This window comes from Stegodyphus dumicola, chromosome 1 (assembly GCF_044657685.1).
Source record: "Stegodyphus dumicola isolate Sdum_Otavi_A_Nest chromosome 1, ASM4465768v1".
In the NCBI taxonomy this organism is placed as follows: Eukaryota; Metazoa; Arthropoda; class Arachnida; order Araneae; family Eresidae; genus Stegodyphus; species Stegodyphus dumicola.
The window spans coordinates 109,266,274-109,289,137 of record NC_140768.1 but is presented as its reverse complement, the minus strand read 5'-3'; the positions used below and the strand labels follow the sequence as shown (position 1 = coordinate 109,289,137).

At 33.9% G+C, this 22,864-nt stretch overlaps 1 protein-coding gene across 1 annotated transcript; it reads right to left on the bottom strand.

The window, feature by feature from the left end:
- Positions 1-3,213: 3,213 nt before the first annotated feature.
- On the bottom strand, positions 3,214-21,332 carry LOC146999198 (uncharacterized). The gene is made up of 3 exons (XM_085819270.1): positions 21,261-21,332; positions 10,352-10,647; positions 3,214-3,451 (listed from the first exon to the last, which is right to left on the bottom strand). Exons 1-3 carry the CDS (start codon positions 21,314-21,316, stop codon positions 3,360-3,362), a joined length of 444 nt encoding a protein of 147 aa, XP_085675396.1. The 5' UTR covers positions 21,317-21,332; the 3' UTR covers positions 3,214-3,359.
- Between the last annotated feature and the right edge of the window lie 1,532 nt (positions 21,333-22,864).

Below are 22,864 nucleotides of genomic sequence, written 5' to 3'. Positions count from 1 at the left end.
CTTTTTGTGTGTGTTTATGTGTTCTTCCATTTTACTTTCTTATATTGCACTTATTGCATAAAAAGTTAAATATTTTTGAAAATTGATTTTTATATTTTTGATTTTAAAATATATTAAATAATTTTTAGTGTGTTTTCCCTCGCATGTATATTTTAAATGATTTCTTACCTCACTATATTATACAGCTTTATATCAGTAAACAAATAATTATCAATTTTATTGATAACTATTTTTTGGTAATTGATCAGATTTTAACTATGCCAGTGATGCAAATTTGGCTTTTGACTCTCTTTCAAATTTCATCGACCCCTAAGGGGTCACATGACTTATGAAATTATTATATTATTCATTAATTACATAAAAATGGTACCTTTCCCCCTTTTTTTTAAGGATTAAGGTATCAAATCAGAATTGGTCTTCCAAATAAAATTTACTGTTTTGAATGCTTTTGGTTAAGTTATCCAATGAAAATGTTCCTTTTGCAAAGTTTTGTGAGTGTTTAGAATTTTGGCTAAACTCCAGCATCTATCTCAACATAGACTTATTTTATCATCTTATGTTTTACAAGTTAAGACTGTCACTGTTCATCTACATCCACCTTAGTCAAGGGGAACTTATATCTATATAATTTTGCCTAAATTTAAGCATTTTTTTCAACATGGACTAATTATGTTGTTATATTATTCGCAAGTTAAGACTGTCACTGCTCATTTTTCTCCATCTTAGTAAAGTAGCATTACTATCTATAAGAATTTTGCCTAAAATAAGCTTTTCTTTCAATATGGACCAGTCATATTATGATATGATTCACAAATTAATACATTCGCTGCTCAATCATTCAGTTATTTTAGCTAGGCAGAACTATTATTTAGACTTAAATCTTATTTAGTAATAAATTATAATTATCTTATTATTAATCTTATCTAATTATTTAGACTTAATTAATCCTCTCTGCATTCAGTATGTAGTATTATATTGAATAGTGTGTAAATAGACTCACTGTTTATAAACCAGTTTTCCTTAAAAAGTCCTCCACAAATTCAGCCCTTCTTTGGCAGGTAGCCCCCCCCCCTTTTTTTTTTTTTTTTAAAGTTTAGGTTTCACTGGAATTTTAATTAATTTGCACGGATATAAATAACTTTTTATGTGTTATTTTTCCCTTTGTACCATATCTTGTCTCTATGATAAACAAGTTTTTTTTTTCCGACACTTCTTATGTCTCGTTATTATGTTTATTCTTCACCATTTGCTGTTACTCAAAAACTCAATTTTTTTTAAACTATTGCTCTTAAAAAATTGCTGTTCACTGAATAAGTTTGTTTTGTTATATTAAAGTTTTATAATTTCTTTTCTTTTATCATAAAGAACAATCTGCCATTAAAAACCACTGTAATAATCATATTATCACTTTTCTCCTTTCCTTTAATAAAATTTCTCAGATTCTCTATTAACTCAATTTCAAAATTATTTTTTTTTTAGTCCAATAATACACTTTATGATTCTTAAAGATTCTATCCCAGTACAATGCTTAAATACGTTAGAATATGAAAAACTTTTTTACTTCTGGCTGCATGTGCATTTTCATGATTTTACTTATGTATAACATGAATATGAGTCGGTTTTACGCAGGAGATATGTCCCTCAGGCAAATAGTACTCATGTGCTTTGCCAGTTAAACGAATATATTTCCTGTTAGTCTTTCTAATTATTCCTGATTCTTTCCATTTATAGATTTAAAGATCTGAAATGTACATATTTAATATTTTTTAAATTACAGTGGATTCTCGATTAAGTAGAGTAGTACTGAAAACATCTACGCTTAACACAAAGTTAACAGTTAAAAAAGAGAGAGAAATAATCCGTATCATAATTAACAGGAAAGTACTATTAAAAATTTAACTGTGTTTTCAAACTGTTTTATTAGGCGAAAAGCTACTTTGGTTCCAAATGGGATATTAGTCTCGAAATAGCGTTTTGCGTCGAAACTTTTAAATGCGTTCTGTCACTTTTTAGATTGTTGCCACCAGATATTATCTCCATATATTATATTTGAAGAAATTAAATAATGAAGAATCTACATCAATGTATGTATATTTCTCGCCTTGTGAAAAACAATGGTATCTAGAGCTATAAAATTTTTAATAGTCCTCAACCCGAACATGGACACCCTGAAAGCCCAAATTTTGAACTTATTTTATTGTCTATTTCATATTTTGTAAAACTTTAACGGAATTTTGTTTAACAAGCTCAACAATTTCAAAGCAAGCAGTGGCAACATTGTACGGAGGGATTATCTCCAGTTTCCGAGACTGTCTATAAAAAATTCTAAAGATATGCTGTTTTTAAATATTTTGTGAATTTGCTGTTGAATCGAATTTTGTGTGGCAGAAGTGCCAAGAATGTGATATTTAATAAATAAACACACAGAACTTTAATAATAAAAAGACAAAAAAAAAAGTTTTGTAAAAACATCTTAGAACATTGATGTGATGAACTGAGAAAAAACAGAAAAATGTATGCTAGCACTTAAAGCTGCATCGAAAATTCTAAACGTATACATACATCTATGCTGCTTATAAACGTTTTATAATTTTGCTGTTGAATTGTATATGGCATAAGTGCGTAAAACTAAAAAGGCATAAAAGGGGGTAGTTTAGAGTGTGATTGTAACTGCAGAACTCAGCAAGAGCATTGAAAAAATTTAATAAGTCCATTTGGGCAACCATTAAAATTGAAACCTTTCAGTTTTTTTTTTTTTTTTTTTCCCCAATAAGTTCATTTGGTTGTTTAAATTAAATCATAATTCAAAACAAGAAGACCACACTTTAAAACAGAAAGATTATTTAAGTGACTTTAAAACTTATTTAAGTGAGAGGCAGTGGATAACAGAAGTTTAATTAATTTGTTTTTAAAGTTTAACATTGTATTATTAACACATAATTCAACAATGTATGTTCCAGACAATGTACTATTGTGGATAGGAAATCCTGAAGACTGTGATATCCTGTGCTATCACAAAAAAAAAAAAAAAAAAAAAAAAAAAAAAAAAAAAAAAAAAAAGGCCCTTTGGGCATAATATAAAATCTGAAAGTTTTCAGTTTTTGTTTTAAAAAAAAAGACGGGGTCCAGTTTATCGGAAATTCTGTTTAATATTATCTCATTACTTAAAAATAATAATAGAGCTAAACTAGGCATTAGAGAAAAATCAATTAATTAATGCTTTCAAAATACTGTGTTTATAAAGCTTTACTGAATTTTGAGTTTTACAAACGATTTGAAAAAGTGTATATAATATATAAATATAAATGCTGCTCCTAATACTTTATACTCTCAATCCTCAGTTATAATTGTGTTTCTATTCAGTTCGCAATAAAACTCCAGAATCTGAATCGGCTGAAAATTACCGTATTTTTCGCCGTATAAGACGCACCCAATTTTAAAGGAGGCAAATCTAGAAAAAAAAAAAGATTATGAACCAAATTCTGTAGTAAAATATTTTATATCAACTGTATAAAGTTAACAGCAGTTTAAGAAAAATTTTATGTCAACCATGTAACATATTAAGAGCTATCTTTACTCTCATATTATCAGTTATTCTTCTTCCTCGCATCAATAACAAACTTATGAAAAGACAGAATCTTTGATTCGTATTCCTTTGGCATTTTTTGTGCAATTCTGGTTTTGGTGCGCATAGAAAGGCCAGATCTCTTCATAAATCTATAGCACCACGATGGTGATCCGGTGAAATCCTGAATGCCTTTCTCCACAGCAATGAGTTTGGCCTCATAGATTATCATTTTTGTTGAGACAGAAAGTCCATTTTGCCGGTGACGTGTGATCCACTCCTTTACTTCTACCTCTAACTCTGGCCACTTTGCAGTTGGTCCACGCAAGGTGTGCTTGCTTTTATCCAACTTTTGGAGCTGATCCTCCTGTTTCCTCCACTCTCTTATCATTTTCTCAGTTGGAGGTGGCTAACTGACCAACTATTGATTTTGAATAAAGTTAATTTTTCTTTTCTATCACAGGTGTTCAAATACTTATTGGTAGTCAGTGTATAAAAAATCAGGGTTGGCCAAACTTCATGCCAATAAGAGCCGCACGTTTGAATTAAGGAATGTTCGAGAGCCGCATCTAGATTTTCTAAAAGCCCACAAGTGCATATTTACATCATTATATAAGTAGTGGAGGAGGTTTAAAATAGAAAGAAATCCCTGATGACTTTGTAAAATGAGTCTAAACTAATTAATTACTTCTTTTTTGGACACTGAATAGTTTTAGTTTACAATATTTCATATATATATTTTATATGCATGAGCCGCACAAATTGCCTGTGAGAGCCGTATCAGGCTCACGAGCCGCACTTTGGCCATCCCTGTAATAAATAATCTAATCTGATTACTATTTTTAAACACTTGGAAGGGGTATTGTTTTCAATTCGCGGATTAGGGTTCTTGGCAAATAGAAAGTATTTCTAGTTGAGAAAAATACACTCTTTTGCAAAAAAATCGAATCACTAAGAAGAACTTGACTAAGAAAGATCGTGACGAAATGTGGTATGCAAAAACATCTTCATGCAAATGATCAAAGTTTCAAGGCAAATGAACAGGAATTGCGTTCATAGCGCGCAGTTTGCAAAGTATAAAACCAGTAACAAAGGCGGAAAATTTATCTTCCCCCCCCCATTGTAATTCCGTATAGAAGCAACTAAAGATGCCGAAGACCTTACAGGCAACTAAACGACTTTGAACGTGGTCGCATTGTAAATTTGCGTGAAGCTGGGTGGTCATACCGAGCAATAGGCCGCCGCCTGTAGCGTACAGACACTGCTGTGCAAAGATGTTGGCAGCAATGGTTGCTACAAGGAAACTGCCGACGAAATGAAGGCTCTGGAAGGCCAAGGAGCACAAATGCGAGGCAAGATAGGATGATTGTTCGCCAGGCCCGAACCACCCCACCGGTATCATTGTCGACTATTCAGCGCCCTACAGCCACGTCTATACCTCCCTTGGTACCGTCCAACATCTCACGGCGCTTGGTCTGAGGTGGGGTTACGCTCACAGAGGCCTTTAAGACGTTTGCCTTTGACCTCATAACATCGGCGGAGTCGTCTGGAGTGGTGTCGCAGCCGATCAGCATGACTGCCATCAGACTGGTATTGTATAGTGTTCAGCGACGAATCCCGCTTCACTCTTGAAGCAGATGACCACCGTGTTCATGTCTGGAGAGGAAGGGGACAGCGGTCCCAATCAGCCTTTGTTTTACAAAGGCATACAGCCATAACCCCTGGTGGGATGGTGTGGAGCGCTATTCCTTATGACAGCAGGTCATCTTTAGTCATCCTCCGTACATCTTCAACAGCTCAACGGTATGTTGATACCATCCTGCTGCCGGTTGCATTACCCTTCATGCCACGTCATCCTAGGGCCGTTTTACAACAAGATAATGCCAGGCCACATACCGCTCGTATATCTCTAGACTGTTTCCATGCGGTTGATACTTTTCCTAGGTCACCAGATTCGGGCAGCACAAAATATCGCAGACCTGGAGCGGCAACTGATGAATGCCTGGCAAAATGTGTCGCGGGATGACATTAGGAACCTCTGCCACTCCTTGCCTCGACGAATTCAAGCATGCATTGCCGCCAACGGCGGTTCGACCAAGTCCTAATTTGAGCACTCAATGGGTGATTGTGGGTGATTGTGAGCCGCGAACAGGTAACTATGAACTTGATTTTTTTAATCATCTTATTATTTGTGTATGAGCTATACACATATTCAATTTCATCAAAAACAACCACTTCCTTCATGGTGCTTCGACTTTTTTGCAAAAGAGTGTGTTTATTGTAAGCCTCGTGAGCTTGTGACCCAGGGAAATAGATGCACAGATCCATCTAAAATTATGAGGTCTTTTCTTTTTAAATAAGTGCATAAATATCCATGTGGATGTTAATTTTCGGCAAAACAGTATTTCATAGCGAAATAATAATAAAAAATAAATAAATAAAAAAAATCCCTACCATTTGACTTTACCATTTTGAATAACTCAGTTTAAATTTAAGGTTTTATTTTCTAAACCTTTATATCAAGAAAACTACTTATAAAAGTAGTAACTTACCATAAATTCTCGCTTAAAACTGTTTAAACTGTCAAACTGAATATTGCGTACAGAGAGCTTAAAATTTCTTTTATTGATCTAACATTTTTATGGGAAAAAATTATAAATTGTTTTAAAACTTTTATTTTCGAGGTGATAAATTGTAATCTAACATTACAGACTGTATTTTTTAGACTATTTCGTTCTGACATTTTGCGTTTAAAACTTTAACTGTCGGTTCACTTTTCAAATTGTCGCCACCAAATATTATCGCCCTGTGTTATATTTAAAGAAATTAAATAATGAAGAATATGCACAAATGTATGTATGTTTCTCGCATTGTAATAAAACAACGGTACCTACAGCCATCAAATTTTGAATAACATAATCTTCCAAATATTATCGCCCTGTGTTATATTTAAAGAAATTAAATAATGAAGAATATGCACGAATGTATGTATGTTTCTCGCATTGTAATAAAACAACGGTACCTACAGCCATCAATTTTTCAAATCGTTGTATTTCCCATCACTTAGTTACATTATTCGGACAAGAATTTGAAGAAAAAGTTTAACATTTTATTCGTCTGGAGTCCAATTTTATCATCATTACCATTAAACACGAACGTGAGTAGCAATCCGGAAAAATCTACAAATGGTGTTAATTAATTTACACTGTGATATAAATATTATTCAAAATTTGAAGAGACAAATTTGATTAATTTTTATTCGTACTTCTCAAAAGATAAATATCTTCATTTACGCATTTTTGGAATGAGAATAATCACTTGCAGTTTGGGTTTGAGACCACTGATCTATATCATTTTGAAAACTGCTAGTCCTTAGAGCTTTTGTCCATCCCAAAACATAGAACTTTGAACGATTGGTTTGGTTTGGTTTATTTATTTATGGCAAAGCACACTAGGGCTATCTGCCTAAGGGGAGGGATGCCTTTTTGGAGGACCTTTCTAAGGGAAACTGGCCCGTATACACGTTACACATGGGGAAAACCACGAAAACGCCCTGCAGCCAGCCTGTTCGCGGGATTCGAACCTCAGACCGAACAACCAATGTTCATCGACTTTACCGCTCAGCCGCTGGTGGGCGAACTTTGAATGAAATTCCCAAATTATAACAGTGTTATAATTTATTATATGTTTATTATAGTGCCTATCAGTGTGCCAAACTGGACTATTGATTACAATGTATATACTTCTTAAAAAGTTTCAATCTTTATCTCTTTTTTTTTAATCTTTTAAATTATAACAGTCTATTACTTATCAATGTAAAATCTGAACTATTTAAAAGTAATAAATACCCTTCTTAATAATTTAAATAAATATAATTCCTGAATTATTTTTAAATAATTGTGTTTAATTATTGTAATACATATACTTAATAATGCTTATAAACCACCATCATTACACTATTAATGGGTATAATAATAGACGTTTATAGTTACTACAGTATACCCATTTGCTTTTATAAATAAAGCTTGTAGTTTTAAATAAATAGCTAGAAGTGGTATAATTTGACGCAGTAACAGTAAATAAAAAAAGTAATCAGTACTTTTTGGCCGAGAAAATTTAAAATGGATAGACTAGCAGTAATATATTCAAGTTAAAAATCACTAAATAGGCTTCTTAATAATAGTAAATATAAAAAATAAATAAATAAATAAATGATCTAAAAATAAGTACTTGTATATACTATGGATTTACTTAATAATTTTATAAATATTTTACAATTCTCAAATTTAATAAAAGACGTTTCTAGAATTAGGTATCAGTAGCGCAGCTACAATCCAATCACTTGCTTTCATAAATAAAAGTAAATATAAAAATGAAGAATACATTTTTCTCAGAAGAATTAAAATAGATGGACTACCAAGAGCATATTCAAGTCAAATTCACTAAATACACAAAAGGTTTGTTCAAAAATCACGTTGTGAAATGTTCTATGAGAGAGAAATTCTTAATTTTTGATTTTGTTCATTGTATTTCATATCACAGTATGTCTTAATTTTAGTTTTGTTCGTAATTAGTTTAATAGTATTAAAAGAAATGCTTGAATGGTGAAATAAACTACAAAATTTGTTCGCACTTAATTGATCTGTGATGTTTCCGATATCTTATTTCATATGTACAAAACGGCATGATGTGATAATTATATGGAGGTATTCAGAAGTTTGTCCTATGAATATACGTAATTAAAAAATATGTTAAATCTATGACAGGTATTAATGAAGTTACTTTTACTTTGTGCGTCTTCCAAAATTAAAATCTGAGTTTAATTACTTTGAATTAAGTACTTGATTTTATTAAATGTAGCCGAATGTATGAAATTATCCCATAGAAGAAGATCCACTTGTTCTTTTCTCGAAATGAAATGAGTCATTTTTTTTTAATCCATGGTAAGTAAAGATAGAATTTTTTCAATTATTAATTCTTCGGAGATTGAAGAATCAAGACATTCTATCAATTTTAAATGTTAAACAGTTTTGACATAAAGAAATTATTAGATAATATCCAGGGTATCACCAAGTAAATTGGTTCATTCAAAGATAAAGGAACGAACCAACGTTCTCAGAAGTTATTTCGATGTCATAGCTATAGCCGAAATATTATAACCATCTTTTCACCAAATCCATGTATCTTATACAAATAACAAGCGAATAAAGACGTTGTCAGCTAGGAAAATCAGTTAATTATTTGCAAAAACAACTCAAAGATGAAATGAAATAGTAATGCGGAAAGAAATTTTTTTGTAACTAGAACAGCAAACATTCGTATGGTTGACTATTCGAAAGCCGAGGTAGGTAGGTGCGTTGGGAAGGAAAAATGATATCATCGTTGATGGCTTAAGAAAGACGTAGAAAAATTTCACTTGACATAACATGGTTTCAAGTCAACAAGAATATCACCATAGCGAGAGCTAATATCCAGTGCATCCCGCTTCATTTTTCCACTAATATCAGCTTAACACCGGAAACAATACTCTGAGAATCTGACCATGCAATAGAAGCAATCTTCTTTTGGGAGATTCCAATAGTGTAAATTCTTTGCATATTCTCATGCCTTGGATCATCACTAGTATTTCCAGTTCATTGTGGTTCATTGCAGATGATTGCAAAACGTTTCTGTTATTAGCAATTAGTGGACAAAGACTGAACTAGTACAGGCAGTCTGAACTTTGGTTACCTTCCATAGTGACGAATAAATGGTGGCGGTATAATACTATAGGAACTGTGCCTTATAATGACCAGAACAAACCACTTTTGATGAGGTAATTTTAAATTGTGATCTTTATGATGGGATGATACTCCCTGGACCAGTTTTTCATCCAATGTGAAAAATAAATAAATAAATAAATGATGATTGTACGAATCTTGTAATGTACTTCAGAGATCTTAATAAAATGTTCCATTTGTTCTCCCGTTATCAACTTTTCTTTGTTGAAATGTATACAATATCGTGGAATCTCAATAAAGTCTTGTTTGGTCCTTTTATTCCTTTAAAAAAACTACACTTTCTGGCAGTATATTATATTGGTGAAACAGCTTTAACGAACAGTTATTAATGCATTTGGTCATACTATTTCTACTCATTAATTTGCATTACGTACTCAAGAAAGAATTTCTAATACTGATTTCACAAATTTTAAAATATTAACATCCAAAAGTGGAATTGTTTTTACTTTCAGCTGCTGCTGCGAATCTAGTTTAATTTAATTCCAAAAGTGAATTACATATCATTAAAAAAGGTGAACCATTTTAAAATATGTACAATTTAATAACTTTCTTTGATTTACTTCGACGGCAACAAGAATTAAAATTGTCATATATTGTATTTCATAAGATTATCAAATACTGTAATTTATGTGTTAAAAATATTTATTCAAGATTTATGCTAAAAATTGCATATAATACCGAACATTATGCGTGATTTTAAAAGGAATTCCAATTAATGAATATCATGAATGTGTAAATTAATGCTGTTATTATAATTTTCAGAATCGTCTGCATTTTTCAATTAATTTCTGAATGAAATTTAATTCGCTTACACGACGATAATGAGCTGGACTTTTCCTGTGCTTGTTGTACGCCATTCGTTTCTTAAAGGTATGCATACATATCTCACATCTAAAAATGCTTTTCCCCCTCAATGCTACAGTTTCTTGCATTGTTTGATTTCTAGCCATGAAAGTTTCATATTCTACGTGATTTTTAACCTTCGCGTGATAATCAAGATTCCTACCGTGTTTTTTGCTCTTGAAATGATCCAGCATTGGCTCCAGCTCTGTGGTTTTCACGTCGCATATTTCGCAGTAAAAGCTCAGGAGCTCTTGTTTTTGTAAGGCGGAGACAAGATGTTCTTTTTCCATCAGTTCTTGCATTTCAGGATTCTCAGACGAAGGACTCCTCAAAAATGCTTCTCTGTGCTCCTTTGTCTGTAGGTGACCGGTGAAGGAAATGACATCGCGAAAATGTAGACCGCACAGAAAACATTCGAATGATCGGGAATGGGTAGCCATTTCCTGTTCCATCTCGAATCTAATAAAATATATATATAGTTTCTGTAAGTAAAATTTATTATTGAAAATACAAATATGATATACATAAAAAGCAATTTTAATATACATATACGGGAGGTTGTAAATTAAATAGTGGCAACTTAACCTTGAAACTCGCAGAAGGGCGGGCAAGGATATATATCCTATTTGTGCATGCCTATGGGAGCGGTGAGATGACGCTGTTGTCGATGTGTAGAGTGCAAAAAAAGTCGATCTGCTTAGAAGGGTAGTTGTGTGGCGTTAAAGTAAGGAGTTTCGTTTCCATCGCTCTAAAGCATGTTTTCAAAAGGCGATCAGCGGTCGTGGCTTAAAATCGAGGTTGCCTGCGGCAAAAATGCAACAGAATGCTATCGAGGATTAGTGGAAACCTGTAGCACAAATGCTTTACCGTATAGGACAGCAGCACGACGGGTTAAAGCATTTCGTTCGGGTCGGAATGAGACTGCGGATTTGCAACGCACAGGTCGGCCCTCCATTCCTCAAGAGCAGATTGACATCCTGAGCAGTCTCCTTACCATAGACCGCCGATGGACTTTCCGAGAATTATCCTTAGAGGTTGGTCTGAGTCATCAAACGGTGTGGCGCATAATGAAGAACAACTCTCTCAACATGAGGAAAATTGCTTCCCGCTGGGTTCCAAATCGACAAACCTAAGTACAGAAATGTCACCGGTATGCACTGGCTGGCACCCACTTGGAGAGATACCGCAATGAAGGAGACTCATTTCTGCAGCGTATTGTCGCCATTGATGAGACATGGGCACGAGCCTATGAGCCTGAATTAAAGCGTCAATCAAATGAATGGCGTCACCAAGGTTCGCCATGTCCACAGAAATTTCGACAGGAACAGTCGGGTGAAGGTTATGCTGATTATGGCATACGACTGGGACGGTGTGATTCTTACACATGCTGTACCTGAAGGACAAACTGTCAACGCAAATTACTATTGCCGACTTCTACAGCACCATCTGCGTCCGGCGATGCGGCGCAAACGTCCAATTTTATTGCACAACAATCTCCCTATCGTATTGCATGACAACGCTCGTTACCATGTCGCAAACAATGTCACTCTCCTTTTGCGACGGTGGCAGTGGGAAATCCTGGAACACCCTACCTACTCACCCGACATGAGTCCTTATGACTTCGATCTGTTTCCGATGTTGAAGGAACCCCTCCGATGTCAATGATTTCATGACGTTTCATCTGTACTCCACGCAGTAGGGCCCTCGGTCGCTCACATCAACATCTTGCTATTGGTCTACAACGGCTTCCCGACATTTGACAAAAAGTTATAAGTTTTGCTGGTGATTACATAGAAAGAATGTAATGCAATTGTAGTTGTAAGTTCATTAAAAATTGATTTATACCTATGTTGCCATATTACGTAATTTACAGCCCTCGTATATATACATATATAATATATATATATAATTTATTTACTAAAGAAATATTTTCGAACTAAGTGAATTTAAAATCATACAACATTATATATATATATATATATATATATGTGTGTGTGTGTGTGTGTGTGTGTGTGTGTGTAAAATATAAAAAATACGATGGCTTTGCTCTACGCGAACAGGCAACCTCTAATTAACTTTTCGTAACTTCAGGATCTTTCCCGTAGACCAGTACTTTCGAGAACATTCTGGCATGTTATTTAATCGCTGCTATAAATGAAGAGATGCGCCATTTTTCGTCAGATTGCTTTTCTCCGCCTGTCGCTGTAATACCCTACGCTGCCGCTCTTCCGGTCTGTCTTTCTTTCTTTGAATAGTATGACGCAGTAAATTTAAAATTAATCGTATCAGTCTAAATTACTATCGCATATGTAATCTTGAAGACTCTAAAGGAATAATGACCTACCACTTTAAATGAATAAAGACATGGAGTTTTAAAAAATGAAATCTTTCAGTGTCATCATTTCTGCTGTAAGCCACTGAGCCGCATGTTCGGATTTTGATGCCAAGCTTCATCATTTCCAATGCCGATCTACTGCAAATATCACACAATCACACATATGACGGTACGCTGCACTGATGACGCGAACCCATGCGGTAACTATTGCGTATTATTTACTGTATACATGATTATAATACTTTTAGTATAAATCTATGAGGAGCTGTATTAACAATACATAACAACACTGAAGGCATCGAAATAATTTTTTAGGTTATTGTTCTCATTAAATGAGAATCTTGTCAGCGGCAAGAGTCTCTCTAGTCGAGAATTTAGGAGCATTCTGAGTTCCTGCCTTGTTTAAAACAGTTTGCAGTCTGAATTAGTTACTCCGTCTTAATTTTTCGGTCATATTCTACCTCCTCTGAAGTTTGCCGAAAACAAAAATAAAAAGATTTATACAAAATAATAACTTTCTAACTCTGCACACTCAATTTAGTAAACAAAGCAGTATTTAACGTGTTTTCTCAACGACTATGGAATAGGCAGAGATCCCGCTGAATTTACAGAGTCATTTCCTCGTAACTTTGAAAGAAAAATTATTCTTTATTCAGTTAAATAACCAACAGGTAAAACTTGCGGATACAACACATAAAATATAGTATTTGCAAGCAAAAACTTATTTTTATTCGTTTCCAAATATAGTTACATATCGTGGTCATTAATGTACATCGCATTTGATTATAGGACACCGTCACTTTGAAAATACTGTAGAACCTTGATTATTTGAGGTAACCGCATTGGATAATCGAAAACTCGTTTAGAAAGAGCTAAATTTTAAATCATGCCAATTTTTCTTTTGATAATGTTTCCTGAAACTGCTTATTTGAAGTTGTAAAAATAATGCAGAAGTACTACCATTAACATTTAAATTCTTTTATTAACAAGTAAAAGTCCTTTCCTTCAATTAATCAAATAAGCCATGCAATTTTGTTTTGGTTTGATTTGCTTTGTTTTGTTCATGACGAAAATATTTTTAAAAAGACTGGAATAAACAAACTGCATTAGATTTTACACAAATTGTGAATTTTTATCAGACTTAAAGTTTTATGAGACACTGATGTTATTTTTAGAACAATCTGTTATCTTTGTGAGGATTTAGCTATTTATTTTTGACTAATAGTTAATTTTGAGTTAAAGTAATTTTCTTGTCGCTCTACTTTTCACATTTGCTTTTCATACCAGAATGTAAATGAGATAGCGCGCGTTTATTCAGATTAAGAGAGAAAAAAGTGCTTTTTAAGCGAAGGTTTTTGCAACTTGATTTTAGAGCGTGTTCTGTCTATTTGAAGCCACGTTATTACCGTAACTAAATAGCGATCTGATTGTGTGGTGTTGAGTGCTTCTAGCCATTCAGCTTAACTCGCCGGTTTCCTACAGATCAGAGCCTTCCTGCGCGTTACTTTATCCTGTGAACGGTTAGGCTAATCTAACTACATTTGATTTTAGTTCAATACTACTTGTTGAAGTTAAGACAGAAGTGTTGGCTTGAGTAAACTCAAGTTGGGTCATTGTTACTTCTTTGTGTTCAAATAAAAGGGCTGTTTACACCCTTCTTCTGACTTTGTCTGTTTACAAGTTAAGACAAGGGTATTCCTGTATATTCTTTCTAGAGTTCACGAGTTTATACACCAAAGAAGTAAGTATCTATACCCTTTTTTGTTATTGTCCTGTAACTCTATCAGCCGCCGCACAATCAAACTATTGTTTTATTTTTTTGTCAAGAAAAGATCCATAAAAGAAGCATCAGGATGTTGCTCTACATATTAAAGAAAGCTTCAGCACAGTTAATTCTGACCCTTTCTGTTTTCATTTTACTGTCGTCCTTAATATTACTCTCATCACTGCAATTTTTATTGCTTTTCAAATCTACGACACGAGTGATTTTTTTCATCACTTAGAATTCGAAAACTTGATTCGTAGTTTTCTGTATTTATCAATTCTGAAATGGAATCATGAGTGTTTTGAAACATGTCTATAAATTTACTTTGTCATTTGATATTTGACTGTAGCATTGTTTTCCTCTTCATAGCATAAAAAATATATCTTTTATCCTAATGATAGCCGTTAAATATAGCCTTTAAATGACCCATCACCCTTTAGAAAACCACAAGATTAATCACTAATAAGAGAATTCCTAAATTGCTATAAATATTACTGATTCACGAATGTTGCTTTTCCCTTTCTAATGTTTTCCAGATTTCAATTCTTATTTCAAAATGCAAGAGACAAACAGAACAGTACCAATTTCTTATTTTCTTTTTTACGAAGATTAAACTAGCTTATCTATGATTAATTGGGAGTTTCATAAAATTAAGACAAATTCTCATAAAGGGGGTTATGACATCATGTTAATCCATTGTTGACGTTTTCGCTGAGCTTACGTTGAGCTTTCGAGACATGAAACACGCAACTTAAACTTCGTCAATCGGCCCAGCAGAACGGGAGATATAGAACTGTCCCTTTGTTTGGGGGGAGGGGAAGTGCTGAATGTACCTATTATTGATTAATTTACATCTCCACAACTAGCAGATATTTGCAGAGCAAGTTGTGCCATTTTCTGTTAATGTTCAATTTAATAAAGAGGTTGTTTAAACCTTCTCAAGTCTCTATTGTATTCATTCTGACATAGTGATAACTCGCTCGTTGTCTAGTAGGGTTGTAGGACTTACATTCAAGTATCATCTGACAGTACAACCTGATGATTTCGATGAGTCATATCCTGGCCTAAAAGAACCAAGGATTAGGCGTCATACCAGCAGAGTAGCATTGCTACAACTTTCGCTTATAGTATCATTTATCTGGAAAATTCATTTTTAGCAGAGAATACGGGTGGTATCATTTTACGTACAATGCTGCACAGCAACAGTTTTTGCGCCCTAAGGTAGTCTATTGTATTATCCTTTTGTTTCTTGAGAAGTTCCTTAAAATGCATTGGGATTTTCTCTAAACCTGTCATCAATTCAATCCTGACTTTAGTTTGGTTACACTAAAAATGACTTAAAATGGTTACAGACGAAAACATCAGAGAACAAACATCGGGGACGAAAACGGCGCAGAGAAAACAACGTCAGGCGAATACGTCGTCATACGCAACATCGTGAGAGAAAAGAAAGCAAAGAGAAAGCATCGCAGATCTGAAACATCGTTGTGCAAACATGTCATCGAAAATAAAGCAGTTCAAAAACTTCGCAGTTTAAAAATCGTCTTGGTAAAAAATAAAGCAAGAAATCATGGTATAACGATAACCTCGCAGACATACGTTTTTCAAGCTTTAAGTGTTGTAAATGCATATTCGCATAATGATCTGTGAGAGCAAGGAGGAAAGGGGAATATTTTTACTTTTATATTTCATATTTTTGCTGAAAAAGTAAGAAGAAAATTTAAGCATTGAAAAACTGAAAATGAATAGAGAATTAATTATTAACACTACTTATAACAGTTAGCAAAATTTTAAACTTACAAAATTAACTAATTAAATTTATTAATTAATTAATCTCTTTTATAAAGTTTCATTGATAATTTTGCCGGAAAAATATAATCTAAAAAATATTAGAAAAAAAAAAGCTGTGTAACTGCCTGAGGTCACTTCTATTAAAATTCTTAAATTATTTATCAGATTGTAAAATTATTTTTTTCCCCTTAATTTATCTGATAGTCTTTTAAATGAAAATTAAATTTTGTTTTGTTTCAGTTTATTGATTTGCTTAAAGTGTCATTAAAGTTTTCATGCACAGCGTGCAATGAATCGTTTGCATGCCGATTTGAAAGTTACGACGAAACATGTGAGATGCAAAATATTTCAGAAGAAGACTTAAATTCTGTTGACTGCTTTAAGAAGCATTAATTTTCTACACATCTACAGTTTTTCAGTGCTCGGGTTTTCTTACTTTTCAGCAAAAATTTATTAGGTAATTAAGAAATATGAAATGCTAAAAAAATATTTCCATTCCTTCTTAAGCTCCCAAATCATTATGCGAATATGCATTTACATCTTTTAAGCTAGAAAATGCATGTCTGCTACGTTATCGTCATTCGATGATTTGTCGATGCTTTATTTTTTACCACGATATTTTCGATGCCGATGTTTTTAAACTGCGAAGATTTTTGAACCGCTTTAATTTCGACGACGATTGTTTTGTACCAGGGCGTTTTAGAACTACGATGTCATCTCCTTTCTTTCTTTTTTTTTTTTTTTTTTTTTTTTTTTTTTTTTTTTTTTTTTTTACTAGTAGCTCGGTCCGAGGTTCGAATCCCACCAACGGGCTGGCTGCATGGGCGTTTTCGTGGTTTTCCCCATGTGTGACGTATATACGAGCCAGTTTCCTTTAGAAAGTCCTCCACGAAAGCATCTCTCCCCTTTGGCAGATAGCTCTCGAAGCTTTGCCATAATCACACTTACACTCACCTTGCTTTCTTTTCTCCCAGGATGTTTTGCCTTGCGTTGTTTTCTCCGCGATGTTTTCGGCGAACACTTTAACAAAATAACTAAAGTCGTTATACTTAGGAATTTGCGATCATCAGCAACTAAAATCAGTAAAATGTAACAATTTTGGCGTCTTTGCACCCAATTCCTGTTATGGAGCTGTTAACTTATTGATTTACACCATGAAGCTGTTAGCATATTCATTCCGAGTTACTCCGGGTAAAGGCATAGTTTATTTTCAGACACTTCTTTCGCTTGCGCACCTTGCAATGTAGAGACATTAGGTATTTTTTTTGGGAAGCAGGAGAATTGAAAAATTAGCAACCGCCTTCGCCGGGAATCGAATCACGGCTGGGTACCGGCCCAGCTTGCAGAACCACTACACCACGAAGGACACTAGGAAAACGGGAGAAATACTCCCCTTTTTAAAAGACGACTGGGGTTTTTAGGGGACCCAGTCGCCAAATCCTGGGTGTGGACAATCCTCATCCAACACCATTTTAGTTCGGGCACTACTGTAGAGACATTAGGTTAATCGGAAAAGCCGGAGAGTAATAAAATTGCAATTAGGTGTATAGTTTTAGAATTGCATTTACTTAATGTTAGCAAATACAGTGGAAGTTCTTAGATCGACATTTCCCTTGAAGACTGTAAAGGAATATAGCGAATATCACCTACACTCATATTCTCTAAAGTTTCTTTCTCGAAATGCGAACCTTCGTAGAAGACCAAAATCATCTGGGCATTTATTCACATAAATGCTTGTCTTGAAGAAATTTCTTTGCATTAGTTGTAGTTAACAATTAAACATATCAAAAATTTCTTTTAGCTAGAAATAGTATATATTTACAAAGAGGCATTAGGTATTTTTGGAAGCAGGCAAGAGGAAAAATTAGCAACGCCTTCACCGGGAATCGAGTCACGGAGCTCTGGAATACGCGCCTGGCGTGCAGATTACCACACCATGAAGGTATGCCCAAACTCAAATTGCATGCAAGCCGTACGCCCAAAGGGACTTTTTTTCATTTACAAATATATACACGTTTCGAGAGCACCTGGGCTAACACCCCGTTGAACTAAAATTTTTTAAAAACAGCATATCCTAAGGAATCATAAGAAATTCTGAAAGACAGTCTCATGCGCTGGAGATAAAAATATATTATTCTGTACAGTGTGTTGCCACTGCTCCCTTTGAAATCGTTGAGTTTCTTAATAAAAAATTCGTTAACTTTAAAAATGTAAAATAAATAACAAAACAGTTTCGAAATTCAAGATTCGGGCTTTCAGGTGTCCATATTCAAAATTTGATGGCTCTGGGTATCGTTGTTTTTTCACATCGCGAGAAACATACATACATTCTTGCAGACTCTTCACTATTTAATTTCCTTAATTATGATACAGGGCTCTAGTATTTGGTGGCAACAATTTGAAAGGTGAACAGCCGTTTATAATGATTCGACACGAAACGCCGTTTCGAGACTAATAGCTTTTCTCGGCTAACAATAATAATAATCAAAGGAAAAAAAATAATTTAAATTTATTTTACACCTGCAGGCTGGAGTTTAATACCTGTAATATATTTTGATTAGTTACACTTTGTAATTCAAGTATATTAACAGCTTAATTTGAATTCTTAGACTGACATTAATTACTAAAGTGTCTAATTCATTCTTTAAAGAGCTTACTTTAATTTAAGTTAAGAAGAAACAAATTATGAAAACTTTTCTAAATTTTCACAGACTTACCAAGTGGAACAAGACTTGAATAACAACATTCTCTAGTTTAATAAATTTTTCTTCTACGGCTAAATCATAATACCTATGTTTGCATGTAAGTAGGAAATTTGTTTTTACAATGTCCATGCACTGAAATAATTACTTGAAATTATCTTTCACAGGGCCCACCAGCGGCCGAGCGGTAACGTCGCTGAACACTGGTAATTCGGTGTGAGGTTCGAATCCCGCGAACGGCCTGGCTGCATGGGTGTTTTCGTGGTTTTCCTCATGTGTAACGTCTATGCGAGCCAGTTTCCATTATAAAGTCCTCCACGAAGGCATCCCTCCCTTAAGGCAGATAGCCCTCGAGTGCTTTGCCGTAATCTAATAAACCAACCAAACCATCTTCATCACGGACTGTAGATGCTCGTCTATCAGTCGGGTTATTTTTTTTTACTAATTTTTAACCGTGAGAAAAAGCTGTTCACAAGTAAATGTACTCCCAAATAAAGCGGTTATTCTTACTACAAAAATTCGTAACTTCCTGGCAAGTATGAATAAAAGTTAATAAAATATAAAATCTGTATCTTCAAATTTTTTAATCATATTATAAACTAATGAGCTCCATTTATAGACTTTCTAATGCATTTTTTCATATTTGTTTTTAATGGCAATGAAAATAATGTAAACTTGGACTTCAAATAACTAAAGTCTTGAAATCTTTGCAACACGTATTTGTAACAAACATGAAATTCAAATGTCTTTGTGGGCGGCATAAAATTGCTTCGGGGGCAACCAGTTTGAGATTACTGCGACCGAAACACATATGTTCAATGCGAAAGGTTAAATTATTCTTCTCTGACAGACACATCCTTTGATGACAGAAAAATGACAGAAATGCGATTAGAAGGAGTTTTAGTTTTTCCTATTACCCTTCCTTCCAAACTCTTCCAGCACCCCAGGTGATACTTCCCTGGGATTTACTGTAGTTTATTTGATTTTGTGATTTGCCAGATTTGCGAATGCTATATTGGAGGGGAGGGGGAATTAGTATTCTCCCGCCCACCCAAGCCGTAGTTTTCAAACAGGATTCTAAGGACTTCTTTGGATCCCTGAAGAAGAAATTGAGCTAGAGTCTTAAAACAGCAATTACGAATAATATCATATTTTTTTTCTATTCTTAAATTTCAGTTTAATTAAAAATAAATAAATAAATAACTTCGAGTTTGAAGAAATAAAATAAAACGAAAAAAAAAAAAAAATGCTAAAATATATCAAATACTTTTTTAAGTAACTGACTGCGATTTGTTAACAGTAATAGTAAATTTGTTCAAATATTAATAGGTAAAAATTTATTATTTTAGAATAATTAGCAGTTCGGAAGAAGGGCGATTATAATCGATAATAGCTAGTATCGATTTTTAGAATGTATCCGGATTTTAGAAATGTTTGTGTGTGTGTGGGGGGGGGGAGAAGTGCATGTTAGTTTAGAAGAAATGTCGCGCTAAATTCTTATTTTAAAAAAAAAAAAAAAAAAAAAAAAAAAAAAAAAAACTTGAATTGTCAAGTAACTGTGAAGTTTTTACGAATTTGTTTCGTTTGTTTCCTCTGTCACAATAGCGTATTTTTCTTTTTCTTATTTTTAGAAAATTAGCTCGTGAGAAATATATTACATAGCTTCTGATAAATGCAATAAAATTTGTTATATTTACAATTTAAATCTTCAGTTCTCGCTGATCGCTGATAGCTCGCTCCGGAAGTTTAAATCCTGGTGAACGGGCACGAGCGTTTTCCCCACGTGTGATGTGTATACGAGCCAGTTTTCCATAGAAAGTCCTCCACGAAGACATCCTTCTGCTTCCCACTCCTTAGCCCAGCAGTGCTTTGCCGTAACAAAATAAACCAAACCAAATCTTTTTAATTATGTTCTTTTCAATTCTAGTTTTATTTTAATCCAGTTTTTTAGTAGCACTATTAGCATTACACCTTTGTAAACCCAGAGTACTATTTTTTTCCTCTTTTAGCGTACTATTACAAGAAAAAAGTTACATAACACATAATGTTTCTTTATACTCGACCAAAAGGCTGCGAACTTGCGTATTGGCATCATCCTTAATCTTAAATGGCATTATTTTCCTGATCGTAAATACGAATAAAGAGAATTCGAATTTCTAGCTTTTAATTATTTAGTTCTGCAGGTAATAATTTTAATAATATTTTTAACTTATTAAAAAAAGGTCGATAATTTACATTTTTCTTAAAATTATAAATTTCGATATGTAGCTTTGCCTACCATTAATCCGAATAATTTATTTTCAGTTAATTGTATTAATTTGTATTAATTGCATTGTTTTCAGGCATTAATCCTAATTCTGAGAACTTTTCCCAAGAGAATGCAGCAAAACTTAGATTAAAAGTTCCCAGGACGTCTGCAAATAAACGAATTTAAAGACCTTCAAAATTGTTTTAACCTTAAAATGAAAAATATACTGACCTTTGTTTCGATGATTTCCTCATCCGAAGTACTCTCAAGCCGAAATGCAGTAACATCGCATTTTGCGTTACTTTTTAAACCTCTTCCGGAACCAAATAAAAGCGTAAGTTTCGGTTTTCTGTATCTCCATGACATTTTACTTTATTCGACATGCAATTTCTTGGGTGACGTCATCCTGTCTGTCGTCTTGCGGTTTCAGCATGCGTGTTTGGATTATTGGATATTTCTGTTTCGCGCTTTTATCGCGCTAATTTTTTTGATGGTTTTAGAAGCTAAAAAATAATCAGTGTTTCCTCCCTTAGGAAATTAAAGCATTGCTAGTTCCCCCCCCCCCCCAATGTATTTGCGGCACAATTTTGATTATATTCTAACAACATCGAGCAATATTTTTAATTCAGAATTAAATTCTGTTATTTTTCATATAATTATTTGTTGAATTCAGCATGGTACACTTCACTAAGGAACAGCAAGTGGTCTAAAACGTTTACCTAATTTAATCAACTTATGAAACTGCAAAACAAGTCGTACAGACATTTTCCCGTATGTGCTTAATTTTAAACGCTTCAGTATGGTCAACTTTTGATTAAGGTAAACCGGATAAATCGGGCACTATTTAAAAAAAAAAAAATCATAAATCATTAGTGTAAGCCAAAACTGCCTACGGAAAGATTGCCTAATTCGAAAGCATATATTGAGAATGCTTGCTTATTTTCTTATAAGCATTTGAAGGGCAAAAAGTAGAACAAATTTAATGTGGAGTGAGTGAAGTCAGTTTGACTGGTATATAATGCAGGTTTAAAGTATGAAGTCCTTTAAAGATTTAAGGGTAATAATTTAAAAATAAATAAATAAAAACTCTTCCATGTTAGGAAAGAGAGAATGAAAAGGCAGGATTTTTTATTTTCTTATCACGAATACCTGCTGGAGGACTGGAAAAGCCTGAAACGGCCCGATTACTGTTGCCACCTTCAGAAAAACGGAACTGGGAAAGGCTGAAATGGGACATTCCGGAATTTATTACATAATATCTGAACTTACTTTTCCGAAAATATCGTCTGCTTGTACACAGAATTTCTGAATTTTTTCTAATCGTTTCCTTTGATAGGATGTGCATTATTTTAGTTGCGGTATTAACACAGCTTTGCTTCACTGATCATCTGCTAGAATGGATTCAAAATCTGAGCAAATCTGTATAAATAAAGAAGTGTCCGTGCGTTTGCCTTTCATACAAATCTACAGTTTTATTCCGATCCTTATAAAATTGACACACTTGACATTCAAAGCAAGAGGAAGGTCACTGTTTACGTAAGATTAAAACGATTATTAACTTACGTAAAATCCACCCCTCCCTGTCCGCACTCTCAGGACCATTCTTTGGGGGGGGGGTCAAGCACCTGCGTGCAGGTTTTTTGTGCGCCTCTATATAAATTTAAATATATAACTACCGCCCAACCGGGATGGTGGTTAGTAAATCTGACTGCCGTACTGAAAGGACCGGGTTCGAATCCCGGAGAAGGTATAGATGTTCGTAAATGTACAAGGTCTGTGAGGCATGGGGGCACTCTAAATATACGGCGAGCCAAAAGTCCTGTTGAGAGATTAAT

Excerpts from the sequence above, each read along its gene's own strand:
- LOC146999198 (XM_085819270.1), bottom strand. The coding sequence starts at position 21,316 with ATGTTACTGCATTTCGGCTTGAGAGTACTTCGGATGAGGAAATCATCG. Across the intron at positions 10,648-21,260 it reads AGGAAATCATCGAAACAAAG|ATTCGAGATGGAACAGGAAA; the intron begins GTCAGTATATTT and ends ATATTTTATTAG. Across the intron at positions 3,452-10,351 it reads TTTCAAGAGCAAAAAACACG|ATTTGCCTCCTTTAAAATTG; the intron begins GTAGGAATCTTG and ends TTTTTTTTCTAG.